At 31.5% G+C, this 14,725-nt stretch overlaps 1 protein-coding gene across 1 annotated transcript in view; it reads right to left on the reverse strand.

The window, feature by feature from the left end:
- Positions 1 to 14,725, reverse strand: part of LOC120888242 (uncharacterized) — a 167,190-nt gene that overhangs the window by 69,400 nt on the left and 83,065 nt on the right. The window contains 1 exon segment of the mRNA XM_078041107.1: positions 12,950 to 13,931. Coding sequence (XP_077897233.1) covers positions 12,950 to 13,630 — 681 coding nt within the window. The 5' untranslated portion in view covers positions 13,631 to 13,931.

Below are 14,725 nucleotides of genomic sequence, written 5' to 3' on the forward strand. Positions count from 1 at the left end.
AGATTGAACTTGCATGTAATTTAAATTCAAGTTAGTCCCACTTTTAATCTATTCCTTCTACACCAGAAGAAAAGAGTTTCCTTAAATGTTTGGAAAGTTTGTGTGGGTTATTCATTTATTTATTTTTAATTTACTTCTTTTTATGTGGTGCTGAGGATTGAACCCAGGACCTTGCACATGCTAGGTGAGTGCTCTATGGCTGAGCCACAACCCCAGGGCTTTTGTGGATTATTAATAAAATGGTCTGTCCATAAACAAATAAACAAACAAATATATTAATAAATAAAGAAGCCCTCAATTGATGACCCATTACAGTTTTTAAAATTTCTTAATTGGGACACATAAACCTCATTTAGGAGAGATTCATTCTTTTTAATGTCACATAATTTTATTCTACTTTCTTCTCATGTAAAAATCTCAGAATGATAAATTAAAATATTTTAAAAATGTCCTTCAGTTCTTGTGGAAAAACATAAATGATGCATCCATTTTAAATAAAACATGGGAAAATAATGATTGATAATGCTGAAAGTGGAGTTTTGATATGAGCCAATTAGATCTAGGTGCTTGTCTCATTACTTTTAAAGAAAAAAATCTAAAAAAGTAGAACTCCCTCCATGTGGTATGAGGAATGATATCAGAAAAAAAAAAAAACTTATTTTGGTGTGCCATCTCAGAAGTTTACTAATGGTTTAGGCAGAACACAGAGCAAAATGCATTTAGAATAGGCTTTGGAAAAGGCATCCAGACTACCAAATGGGTTCACTTTCATTCTTTAAGTGATCCATTATTTTTTCTTCAAATTCAATCAGGAATCACCCCTGGGACAAATGACTTTGTTGAAGGTGTTCTCACAAGTGGGCTTCAAGGTCTTTTACATTTTAAATACGCCTTAATGGTGTTCATTAACATACCTTCCAGTTAGCCTCCAGGTGTTGTTGAGTGAGGCCCATTATCCACATTAAAAGGTCATTCTACTATCTATTCTATTTTATATAGTTATTCACTGTAAACAGAGAACCCTAGATTTGGATATGTGAACAGAGAGGTAGAGAACTAGGGATTTATTCTGAGACCTATGGAGAGCTAAGCTGAAGTTCTGGATTTCAGATTTTTGTTCAGATTTGAGATACTGCTTCCTCTACATTTAAAAATTTCAGGACTCATGAAGAGAATGAGTTAAAAGCCAGCATCATCAAATTTATGAGTCCCTAAGAAATACAAAGGGACACTGTCTCTAAATAAAAATATTTTTAAAAAGGGGTGGGAATGTGAATTAGTGGATGAACACCTCTGGGATGAATTTCTGGTACCAAAAAGAAAACAACACAAAAACCACACACACACAAACAAAATTAAACAAACAAACAAACAAAAACAAACAAACCCTCATTAGTAACAAGCCCTAAAATCAACAGCCTATCTCAAGCATAAGTAAAACAAATGGATTTGGAGTTCTCTCTTGGTATTTGTCTCAGTCTTCACTACACAATCTGGAGACATGCTGGATTCATGGCACATGGAAGGCCAAAACGGGCTTTAGAAAGAAGATGAAAACACCATACAATAATGGAACAAAATGCTCAGGTTTTCAACTGCTGATCTAAGCCTCACTAGACCAGTAACAGGCGGGTGAAGGATAAGCTGAACCAAAGAGACCCTCTGGCATCAAGATTCTGGAGAGGACCAAGAGGAGTCCCTAGCTATGACTGCAAGTTTCCACCATTGGTACTCTTGTCAGCTTTAAGCCACCTTCCTATCCAGTCTAAAGATAACAATGCACACTTACCATTTCCTGGTTTTCAGGATTCTCAGCATTCTCCCTGTGATTTGTTTTGGTATTCTATGCTTTCTTAATATCAAGAATAAATGATTTTGGGCTGGGAATGTGGCTCAAGCGGTAGCGCGCTCGCCTGCCATGCGTGCGACCCGGGTTCGATCCTCAGCACCACATACCAACAGAGATGTTGTGTCCGCCGAGAACTAAAAAATAAATATTAAAAAAAATTCTCTCTCTGTCGCTCTCTCTCTCTCCTCTCTCACTCTCTCTTTAAAAAAAAAAAGAATAAATGATTTTAATAAGTAATATATATTTCAAAATAAAAATAAAATAAAACAAGGTTCCATGGCACACACCTCTAATCCCATTGGATTGGGAGGCTAAGGCAAGATAATCCTGAGTTCAAAATCAGCCTCAGAAACTTAGCAAAGCCCTTAGTAACTATATGTGACCCAGTCTCTGTGTGCCCCTGATTTAAATTTCCAGTAAGAAACAACAACAACCAGAAGAATACAGAATATTGATGAGGACACAAAACAAATTTTGATGAAGTAAAGATGAAGTAGAAATTGCTGTTATTTTTTCATGAAAACTGTTTATGTATATATGAAGTACTCCTCACCAAGCAGTATATACCTGTAGAAATTTTAGTATGTGTGTACCATGACAGTGTATAGTTATATGATAGCATAAGGCTAGAGCTATACTTGTCAACACAGTGGAAATCTGGGGCCTGGAAGAAAAGAGGAGGTACATTAAAAAAAAATAATAATAAAGTTTGAAAAAAATTGGTTTCTAGAGCCCAGAAAAATTTTTTATTTAATTAGAGTACAAAATACCACATAAAAGTATTATACTGAAGTTAAGTCTGTTAAGTACACTACATGTTTAATGGCTTTCAAGGAAAATATGTAGAACTTATCACAAACTAAATAAAAATTTACAAAAATACATAAAATATTATGTGTGTATATAAAACTAAACATTACAATTATTTTAACTCAATTTAATATGTAATATTTTCCCATCAAAATTTTACCTTTTTTTTTAAATACAAGAAGAGAGTTGGATGTGGTGGTGCACAATTGTAATCCCAGCACCTTGGTTGCCTGAGACAGGTGTATTGTGAGCTCAAATTCAGCATCAGCAAAAGTAAGGCACTAAGCAACTCAGTAAGACAGCATCTCTAAATGTCATACAAAACAGTTCTGGGGATGTGGCTTAATGGCTAAGTTCCCCTGAGTTTAATTTCCAGTACCAAATAAAAGAAAAGAAAAGAAGGGACCAAAAAATCATCTTGGAAATAAAATATGTAAAATACCTGAAAACCTCTAATAAAAAACAAATAATATAGTTATTTTTATGTGACACCTTTAATTGTATTGCAATAATACAGAATAATAAAACACAACATGAATAAAATCTGAAACCATATGTATATCAATAGTACTGTTAAGTGCAATAGAAAGGCATATGTAAAACCGACCATATGAAAAATAACATTAGATTGAATGAATGAATCTTTCCAACCTAAAGTTAGAATTGGGGTCTAGTGGCAAAGTTCACTGTAAGAGAGTGTGTGCAGAATGTGCAAGGTAGTCAGTTCCAACCTTAGCAACACTATAAAAGGCAAATTTTAAGAGGGAATGATGTTGAAAATAAAGCTGAATATTAAAATGAGATACACTCTCTCCATCTATAGATACATTTAAGAAAAACTACTATGAATGTCTCTTTGGCAAAATTATAATGAGTGGAGAGATTTAGATACACTGGATATTAGTCGTGTCTTGAGCAATGTACCACATTTGAGACAAAATCCCCAATTGCCATCATCACTTATAGTAAACAAAAATGTGAGAGATGGGCTGAGGATGTAGCTCAGTTTTTACAGTGCTTTCCTTGTATGCACAAGGCCCTGGATTCAATATCTAGCACCACAAAAAAAGAAGAAAATATGGGAGAAATGATACAAAAAAATTGTGGTGATAGTTAGGAGCCATAAAAACCTTTTCAAGTTTTTCATTAGCTGTGATCAAGACACAGAAATATCCACATATCAAAACTCTCAATTCATCTCAGAAAAACATCTGTCAGCATATTTTCCCAACTGCTGTTGAGTTTTTGGGCAGAAACAGTGGTTTTAACTGCAGAGCTCAAGAAAGTTATGCTGATTCTGCAGTAGACCTTGAAAACAGTTTTGTAAGCAAACCTCAGTCCTACCTTTAAAATGATGGTTTAATAGATATATTAGCTAGTGAATAGTCAAATGATTGAATGTAAAAAAGTTAGAAGATTCTAGTGATCTATTTTTCTCACCACAAAAAAATTGAATATTAGAAAATACAGGAAAAACAAAGTGATTAAAAAAGAAAGTTAAAACGTACTAAACACAAATAATGAAAAGCCAAGTTCTGTATATGAAATACAGTAAAATGTGCACTTTTTGTAAAATTTAATGGGATTGAAGAAAGTAGTATTGATTTTTCTTGATGGTAAGAACATCCCTCCATGTGCAGCATTCATGTCCTGATATTGGATGTCAGAAAGCCTAATAAATTAGAGAAAAAAAGTCATTCTTACTTATGGTGTGTGTTTTGTGATGAAAACAATCTTAAAGTTGTGAAAATGCTTAAGGGTTTTAACCTTCATAAATTTTCTGTAGACAAAGAATGCAACACATAATTATTTTTAAAAGAGAATAACTAACTGAGGAAGCATGAACACAGGGACTTGTAACTATTAAAAAATAGAGTGAGGTGTGGTGGCCTGTACAGATGCTGATACTCAGAAATAATAAAGTTTCCAATGTAGATTAAGCAAGAAATCACAGAACACATATCATAAATGATAATCAATTAAATGCTAAATCTTTTTAATATTTGATTCATTGGGCCTGAAGAAAAAAAGTGGCCGCATAAGTTAAATTGGTTTTCCTCCCTTTCTCATTGCAATTAGAAAAAATAATGGGAACACATAAAACATTGTGAAGGGTCTTCTATGTATATATTTCAAGATTGTGATCAATATAATCAGACAACTAGTAGTAGGTATGACTAAATTTAGTTTCCTTTTAAAACATTACATACTTGCAGATAGAGTGTAGGCTGCTGATTTAGGTGTAAATTTTTAAAACTACTGTTTTATATGGCACTGGGGATTTAACTCGGGGTACTTTATCACTCATATATATACAAAATTCTTTGATATTTTATTTTGAGACCTGGTCTCACTTAGTTACCAAGGCTGCCTTGAAGTTGATCCTTCTGCCTCAGCCTCTATGATATTTGGGATTACAAGAATGTACCACCACATCAGGCTTGGACACTACTTTTTTTTACATTCATCTAATAATCAAAATTATTTTAAATATTTCTGCCTTTTCTTTGATATAAAATATTTAATACTATCTTACCAAATTGGTTTTCACCCTAATATTCTTTTCTTGAAAAGGCCAATATTCATGTTGAGTAGTTATACTTTTTTTTCTTACCATAACAAGATTTACTCATTAGATTCTATCCTGAGTTAGCACGTCAATTTTATTCATGTTTTAGAAAAACAAATTGCTATAAATTTTTCAGGTCATGGTTTTATTAGAAGTACCTTCCTCTTAGTCATAATAAAAAAATGAGAGGAGAAAATTTAGTAAAGTCAAAAGCTAAGATCCAACAGTTTGCCAGTTCTTGTTTCAACCAGATGTTTATGATTTGATTGTTTCTCTTTTAAATTTCTTCTTCTGGTTACTCTGATGGCCTTTTCTATGATATTTAATATTTAATAGTCAGTTTTATTTAAAAGCACAAGTTTATGTGAAAAGTGGATACTAAGGGAAATAAATATCTGGAACAAATTTATAGTACTCAATATGTTTCTCATGATTATATACAGTTTCCTCCCAGCATTCTGGGATTGCAATTCATAGAGCTTTAAATGACTTCCATTCCTCACTATATTTCACTATCAGCACATGCAGAAATAATTTATCAACAAATTTATATTAAATAAGTAGCAATTTAGAGGAAACCAGATATAATTTACACCTGTGAAATTAAAACAATATATGTGGAAGTTTGCCAGAGAATACTTGGCATATTCAAAGAATAAAATGAAGAAGTTTACCAGAATCGTTGCTTTTCTTTATGTGATAGGGCACAGTTTATTGTCATGTTGTTTCTAAAGACATTAGCATTTTCCTTATGAAAAAATAGTTGCTATTCTTTAACGTAAATTTTACTTAATTTTTTTTTAATTTTTAGCCATTTATCTTGCACACTGAGAAGGTATTTGCTGGGGTCAGTGAGATACTGATCAATCAATTGTATTTTCAACTACTGTTGTAAAATGCATCTCTGACACATTTGCTTGTTTTCATTTTACATAATAGCATCATGCACAATCAGCATGAGAAGAGTTTGCTCATTAATTTTGGTATCAATAGTATTAATTTTGGTATCAATACATTGAAAAGATGTTGAGAAAATTACATCTATAATGGTGGAATCTCCCAATTCTTTGTTTTTATCTTTCCTATGGTGCTTCTGCTCTTGATATTAGAATGTTAACTTTAATTTGCATTGTCCATACAGTTTCTTAAAACATAAGACTCTTTGAATTGAGGAAATCACATATAGTAAGTTGATTTAATAAACTGATATAAAACTCAATGAAAGACTTTAGCATTATTAATGTAAATTTTATCAAAATTCCATTATATCACAATGGTACATACAGTATTAAAATTTTATAGAGCTAAAGATTTTTTAACAATGAATTATAGTCACCCTAAGCAAGTATGTAGTTCCAATTATTCATTTACTGAGCTTCACTCATTCATAATATAATAGTTGACAAAAACCATACATCAGAGTGTCTGTTTTTGAAAAACAAATTTGGAGAATTACTAACAATGCAGCATGCAATTTCTATTTATTATTGGTTCATCATACCCACATCTTACTCACATAGTAAGATTGTTATAATATTCAATAAGTTGTAGCTAAAATCATGAAATACCACATACAATATTGTACAGATTACATAAATGCTCTTATTATTTCTTCATCCTTTTCACAAATATTTATCAGTCACTTACTATGTGCTAATTTGAACTATTAGAACTATTTCAGATGTATTGCAATGGATAGTTTTGTTTAAAGGTAACAGTAGTTTTTCATTGTTGAAATTACTAATAAAAATTTAGGGGGCTGGGGATGTGGCTCAAGTGGTAGCACGCTCGCCTGGCATGCGTGCGGCCCGGGTTCGACATACCAACAAAGATGTTGTGTCCGCTGAGAACTAAAAAATAAATATTTAAAATTCTCTCTTTTTCTCTCCTCTCTCACTCTCTCTTTAAAAGAAAATTTAGGTGTTCTCAAAAAGTCTGTAACAACCATATTTGATGAACTTTGTGTCATAATGTATAAGAAAAGTTGCTTCCTTAACCCAAACCAGACATCATTGGAATAGCCTTGAGTAGTATCAGCATACACAAATTCAGATAAGGACTTTTGCAACATTTCTCCTTATACTTCCCACCTACAACATGGCTTATTTTTAATAAGCAAATTTCTATGCTTGTTCAACCTCTCACACATCTCAGAATTCACTAGGAGGAATCCCTGACAATCTAGAAACAAACATATCTGAGATAGTGTATATATTAATATATAAAGAAGTTCAAGAAAATATTGATCTGGCCATGAGATGGTTCGGTAACTATATAGAAAGCTAAAAATTGAAATGGAAAGAAATATAATACTCCTGAGAATTACTATGAATTATGTAGTATTTGGAAGCAGAATTATGTAGTATTTGGAAGCAGATATTTTAAGTAGGATGCTCTTGAGACTGATGTCCACTGCATCTTTTATAGTAATATTTGCTCCGGTTTGAGGGCCACCAGATTTTAGCCAGTAAACATTTGGCTTGATATAGCATAATCCGAAAGCCCAGCATTCTCTTTTTATACCTAGGCATGGTTTATTAAATATTCATTGAGTTTTTGCACAGACTTTTCCCTTATTTTAATATACCTAGCCCATTAGTCTTGTCACATTCAAATTCATTCATTCTTCAAACAGTAATTTAATTAAATTCCCTATTGTCTTTAAAACAAAATATAAACCTAAAATAATTTCTATACTCTAAAGCATTTTATTGTAGTACCTAGAATCTTTATAACTACTAAGAAATCACATTCTATGTCTCATTTTTACCATTGTCTCTCTCATATTACTTTCATTATGATTTGAGTATGTCCCCCAAATGCTCATGTGTTTGGAACTTAGTTTCAAAGGGAGAGAGTTGGAAAATAGTGAAATGTTTAAGTAGTGTGATCTAGTAAATTGTGGTTAGATCATTGGGGAAGATGCTCTTGGAAAGGGCTAATGTATCTTTCATGGGGCACAACATAGTTCTTATTAAAGCCAGTTGTGACAAAAAAGCAAGTCTTTTTTTCTTAATTTCTCTGACTTCCTGTCTCATTATGTTCTAACTCTCAAAATGAGCCCTCACCATAATGCCACCCCATGTGTAATGCAGGTGAAGGAACTGTCACAGGAGCTGAGAAGTTTCTGGTACAGTGCACTTAAATCTTCAGAACTATGTACTCAAAAAATATTTTTATTTATTTATAAGTTGTAGTTGGACACAATACCTTTATTTTATTTAATTATTCATATTTATGTGGTTCTGAGAATTGAACTCAGATTCTTGCATGTGACAGGTGAGCACTCTACCACTGAGCCACACCACCAGCCTCTCAGAAAATATATTTATGCATTTATATCTTTTTATACATTGGACTGTTTATGGTATTTTTCTATAACATTATAAAACAGACTAAAACAACCTTTGTTTCTTATTTCTAAAGAAGACAGGTGAGACTTTGCAATGCATTACTGAAAAATTCTGTAAAATCTTTAGAATAAAAACTGTTATGCATTAACTGAGTGACTTTTAGTAAGTGATTAAATACCTTTGAGTCTAAGGCATCTTACTATGAGAGTGAGTAGAACATCTAAGATTGCATTTTAAAAGCTCTGGTATAGTTTAGATGGTAATGGCTTAGCATTTCTGATTCTTATTCGTTTTTATATTTCAAAGGTGATATCTTGTGTTTCTTATATTCCTCATGGTGCTTAGGTTAATGTATTACCATTTACTTTGGGACTCAAATATGTGGAATTTATTTTGTTTAGTAAAGCAAAAGCAAGAGTGGTTCCTTAGAATATAGCAAAGACTCTATGAGAATGTTTTTATTTTTAATGGGAAAAATTGTCTCATTGCTAATGATTATATAGGAAATTTACATCTTGATGATACCCAATAATCAGAAATGGTCTGAACTGACTAGATCAAAACCATTAGAAAACCATGAATAAAGAGGCAGATTAAAAAATAGGTTTTTCTAGCCCTATTTGTACTCCTATTAGAGTACAAATTATAGTATTTTTTTTTACCAGGGAAAGGACCCAAACACACATTTTCAGCCTCATGTAATCACATAAGTCACCATCAATCATAATACCATTGTAGGAAAATAAATGTAGATCTTCACAGGCAGAAAAATCAAATACAAAAAGTGCAATTTGCCTTATGCAAAAAAGATCTCTTCATTTAGGTCATACATTTTTACGCTCACAGGTACCATATCTTTGAGCTGAAGGTATTCAACCAGAAGAAAATGGATTTGTTTTATGCTAGATGAGTTAAGAACTGATATAATTAGAATGTAGAGTAAACATATTTTGATTTGGGTTTCAGTTGTTTCAAGTATGATGACTTGCTCAGGAAAACAATGCAAGAGATTTTGTCCTCCACTTCACCAAAATTGTATGAAAAAATCATTATTTTCTTTAAATTAAAAGTGGAAGCCACAGGCAATATACAGCAGGTATTGAAATTTCATGATGAGATATCAAACTGCAGTTGTTTTTCTCAAGTTTTTGAATTATTGATTGCTGTGAAATTTGAATATTTAAAATATAAAAACTATATTTAAAAATAAACATTAATATTTTTTTGTATTTTAAGGTAATGTTAAGGCTCATAGCCTAAGGTCATAATACACAGTATAATTACCTCATATTTTTTCTAAAGTAATCTCAAGACAAAGAAGTTGGGATATATTTTTCATGAAAAAAAATTATTTTTACTAAGTAAAATTATGTTGCTCCATGTATCATACTTTTCTATGCATTATATGTTTGACCTTAAAATTAGCAGAAGTGAATGCCTTGATGGGGTTGACAAAAGGTTTATATTATCTTGCCCTGGTGAATATTGTGGCATAATATAGGGAGGATGAACCAGAAGATTTCTGAAATTGTGTATTTTTGTGGCTGGAAACTGTTGAAAGGTACATCATTGTTATTAATGAAAAAGACTGAGTAATAAAAGCAATGTTTTTTAAGCATGCATACGTGAATAAATTCTTTGTTAAGCAAATATGCCTTGTGCAGCCAGGGGTGGCTGAAATACATTATACTTAGACTCTGGTAATCTCAAGTTCTTTTTTTTTTTTTTTAAACTCTAACTAGTAAACGTTTCTAGCTCAATAAATCTCACTCTATTCCTTTTCTTGCTTTTAAAACCAGAAGAGCAATACTTGTCTTTTTTAACTTTCTGGATTGTTTCCCAATTTGACTGCAATAAAATAAGTAGAATACTTTTGGAAAATATCACAAAGCATACAAATGGAAGTGAATAATCTTTACTTACTTTGTGAGACTTTTTCTTTCAAATGATGTTGTAGCTCCCAGTGGGTAACTTATCTTTCTTCAATTACCTTTAACTGATTATATGTTCATTTTTCCCTAGCATTGGAAAACACACTTCATCCACTATTGGTCTCTTGCTTAAGTATTTACAAGTTTTTATTTCTATATCATTGTGTGTTGATCTAATTGATTTTTCTTCTGAGTGTAGTTTCATGTATAATTAAATTGGTATAAATATGTCTATATCAGAGAGTGTACAATTTCTTCAGACCTTGTTATTAAGCATATGTTGCTCTAAACTCTTTTCTTCATGAATTATTTGTAATGTTTATAAAATTGTGAATGATACTCAATATGATTTTTTGTATGGATTCTGTGCATAAGAAGCTTTTACCCTATTGTAGCTGAAAAGTCAACATTTTATGATAAGAAATGTAATCTTTACATACAACCTTCTCAGTTTACCTCTTACTACTTGGTCCTCAGAAAATGAGACTATAGAACATAGCTCATTGATTATTTTGTCATAAGTATAAGGACTCACTCAACCTGCCCTGAAATAACACTACATATAGAATAACAAGAATGTCAGAATTTACTAATGTACATGAAAACACTGATCATTGACCTCATTCACAGAAAAATGAAATGTCTCCAATGAGGATGAAGTCTAGAAGGCCATTATGCACACAAGAAAGATACAGCTCTTCCCTCCTGTAAGAGCTACCTTTAAGTTTGTGGAAATTCAGTCTATTAAAATCATTAGGAAATGTTAAAATGTTAAAACGTTAAAATTTTAAAATTTATAATCCAAGATATGAAAATCTGGGGCTAATTTTCCTATATCTATATCCTTCTTATAACTCTTAATTTCAACATAAATACATACAGAAAAAAATAATGATCTGACTTATGCAAATTATATTCAACATTAAGTTTATTTAAAATGTGTAAAAGTATTAACAGATGCTAGAGTATTATTTACTCAACAGTATGTTTTACTGTTACATAGAACATTTAGTCAAGTGGAACACTATTATATCTGTCATTTAACAATAGGATGCAGTACATGAGTGTTAACATATAAACAAATATTCAGTTATAAAGACATATTGCATACATAAGGTAAATATAGGTAAAAAAAAAATGCACTGTAATCCTGGCATGATGGTCCATGCTTGTAATCCAAGCAAATTGGGAAACTGTGTAGTTTTAGAAGTTTAAATTCAGCCTCAGCAACTTAGTGTGGTTTTAAGTAACTTAGCAATACAGTCTCAAAATTTGAAAAAGTGGCGAGAGGGCTTAAGAATGTGGCTCAGTGTATAAAAATACCTAAACATAAACTGAAATACAACAAAAAATTAAAGTTTAAAATGTTACACTTCAGTGTTAAACAACAAAAATAGATTTCTTATAATTCTTTTCTCAGTATTCAAAAGTGAAAATAGTAAATTTTGATTTAGAAAAACAATTATATTCTTTCAAAGATGACGTTTCTTCACTATGCATGTATGATGTTTATGACTGATATTTCTACAAAATAACTTGATAATGCTTAATTAATTTAAGCAAAAGCTAAAGACAACTACTTGTTTTCTAAACTTAAATGAGTTCTGTATTTTTTACTGATCCTCATATACATCAAGGTGTAATATGTAGATAATATTATTACTATACTCTCACATTTATTATAAATGTTACACTGTTATATAAGGCATATATTTTGGACAAAATCTGTTCAATTTTCACTACTAGTATAAGTTTTCAGATGTTCGATGAATTTAAATTTTAAATACATTTTGGATATATTATTTAACATTTTAGGTGTTCTGGGCACAGTGAATTTTCAAAAAATGAGCAGTGTTTAAGAAACATGTAGCTACATTTTTTTTCCATTTGTATTTTCTCTAACCAGTATGTATCCACAGGTTCTGAGTATTGGTGGTGAATAAATTTTGGAGGCATTGTCACATTGTCAATTTTCACATTTCAAAACATTCTCTACGCTACGGTTATTGTGGTGAGGATTAAATGTTGTCCCTTTATTAGAGTAATGGTCTCATTTGTATAGCTTCTCTCCAATGTGTTTTCTCTGTTGTCTAGTAATATATGATATATAATTTAAAATGTTTCTACATTCTCTACATTTATATATCTTCTTTCCAGAATAAGTAGCCTAGTGGTGAAAATAATTGATTTCTTATTAAAAGCTTTGCTGCATTTTTTTTCAATTTGTAGAGGTTCTTTTCTGTATAAATTCTGTTGTTAATAAGGTTTACTCTCTTTTTTATGTTTATTTTTTAGTTTCAGTTGGACACAATACCATTATTTCACTTATTTATTTTAATGTGGTGCTGAGGATCAAAGCCAGGATCTCACATACACGAGGCTAGCACTCTACCACTGGACCACAGCCCCAGCCCCAAATTCTTTACATTAGTAGGACTTCTCTCCAGTGAGTTCTGCTGTGATGAATAAGGTCTATTTTTTGACCAAAAGCTTTGCCACATTTTTTACATTTGTAGGGCTTCTCTCCAGTGTGAGTGCTACTGTGGCAAATAAGGTCTGATTTTTGACCAAAAGCTTTGCCACAATCTTTACATTTGTAGGGCTTTTCTCCAGTGTGAATTCTCCTGTGGCAAATAAGGTTTGATTTTTTACAAAAAGCTTTGCCACAGTCTTTACATTTATAGGGCTTCTCTCCAGTGTGATATCTTCTATGGTAAGTAAGGTCTGATTTTTCAACAAAAGCTTTGCCATAATCTTTACGTTTGTAGGGCTTCTCTCCAGTGTCAGTTCTTCTGTGGTTAATAAGGTGTGATTTTTTTACCGAAAGCTTTGTCACATTCTGTACATTTGTAGGGCTTCTCTCCAGTTTGAGTTCTGCTGTGGCAAATAAGGTGTGATTTTCGACCAAAAGCTTTGCCACAATCTTTACATTTGTAGGGCTTATCTCCAGTGTGAGTTCTCCTGTGGCAAATAAGGTCTGATTTCTGATGGAAAGCTTTGCCACATTCTGTACATTTGTGAGGCTTCTCTCCAGTGTGAGTTCTACTGTGGCAAATAAGGTGTGATTTTTGACCAAAAGCTTTGGCACATACTTTACATTTGTAGGGCTTTTTTCCATTGTGGTTTCTTCTGTGGTAAATAAGACCTTTTTTTTTTTTTTTTTTACTAAAAACTTTGCCACATTTTTTATATTTATACGGCTTTATACGGCTTCTCTCCAGTATAAATTCTCTGTTGGAGAACAAGGCCTGATTTTTTATATGATTTCTGGTGTTCACTCTCACTTGGAGTTTTCCCTATTTTCTTCTACGGTAAATAGTCAAGATCACAACTTCTATATTTTGCACTTATCACTTCATGAAAAATATGTTTTAGGCCCTTTTCTGGTGAATATACTTGGGTATGATTAGGAGTCATGGCTGAAATAGACAAAAATAAAAAAAATACCTATTAGACTGTGATAAATATATTTTGCATACATAACATGAAATTAAGGTAAAATAAGTACATCAGGAGTGTAGCATATTAGTAAGTCCAGAGTCACCATAAATCCAAATTATATATTAGTTCAATAAAAAATGTACAGACAAAATTACCTTGAGAATATTACCAAAATTCTTGTAGAGACCACAGTATCCAAAAGGAGTACATCATTAAGAAGAGTAATATAATAAAGTGTAGAAAAGTAACATTAAAAGCCTTTTTTCCTTCATAAGATAGTATTCTGTATTTAGAAATATTTACCAGCTACCTTCACTGTCAGTAGAACGAGAGAAATGTAAAACATATACAAACATTTCTGGCTTTTCTAAAGAATGTCCAAAAAAATGTTTTTTTTTTTTTTTTGTCTACCATGACATAGAGACATAAAAATAACTAGTAGATTTTGAGTGATAGTACCATAAATACTCAACAAGTGTAAAGAGGCAATGGACTCTTAAAAAGAAATATGAACAAAAAATTTACTAAGAAATATACACATATGTCTATAAAATTTATCATAAAAAAACATTTTTTAAAGGACTATATAAACCTTGCATAGCCTATGGCCATAATACTTGGATAAATTCAACACATGAAAGTCAAGTATATTAAATTGATTTTTATATTTTTACATTCATGTGATATGAGAATTTACTTTATTGACAAATACAAGTTTGTTTATCTCTAAATATATCATGGTATTTTATACTATATATACAAGGTAAAATGT

This window comes from Ictidomys tridecemlineatus, chromosome 3 (assembly GCF_052094955.1).
Source record: "Ictidomys tridecemlineatus isolate mIctTri1 chromosome 3, mIctTri1.hap1, whole genome shotgun sequence".
Classification (NCBI taxonomy): domain Eukaryota; kingdom Metazoa; phylum Chordata; class Mammalia; order Rodentia; family Sciuridae; genus Ictidomys; species Ictidomys tridecemlineatus.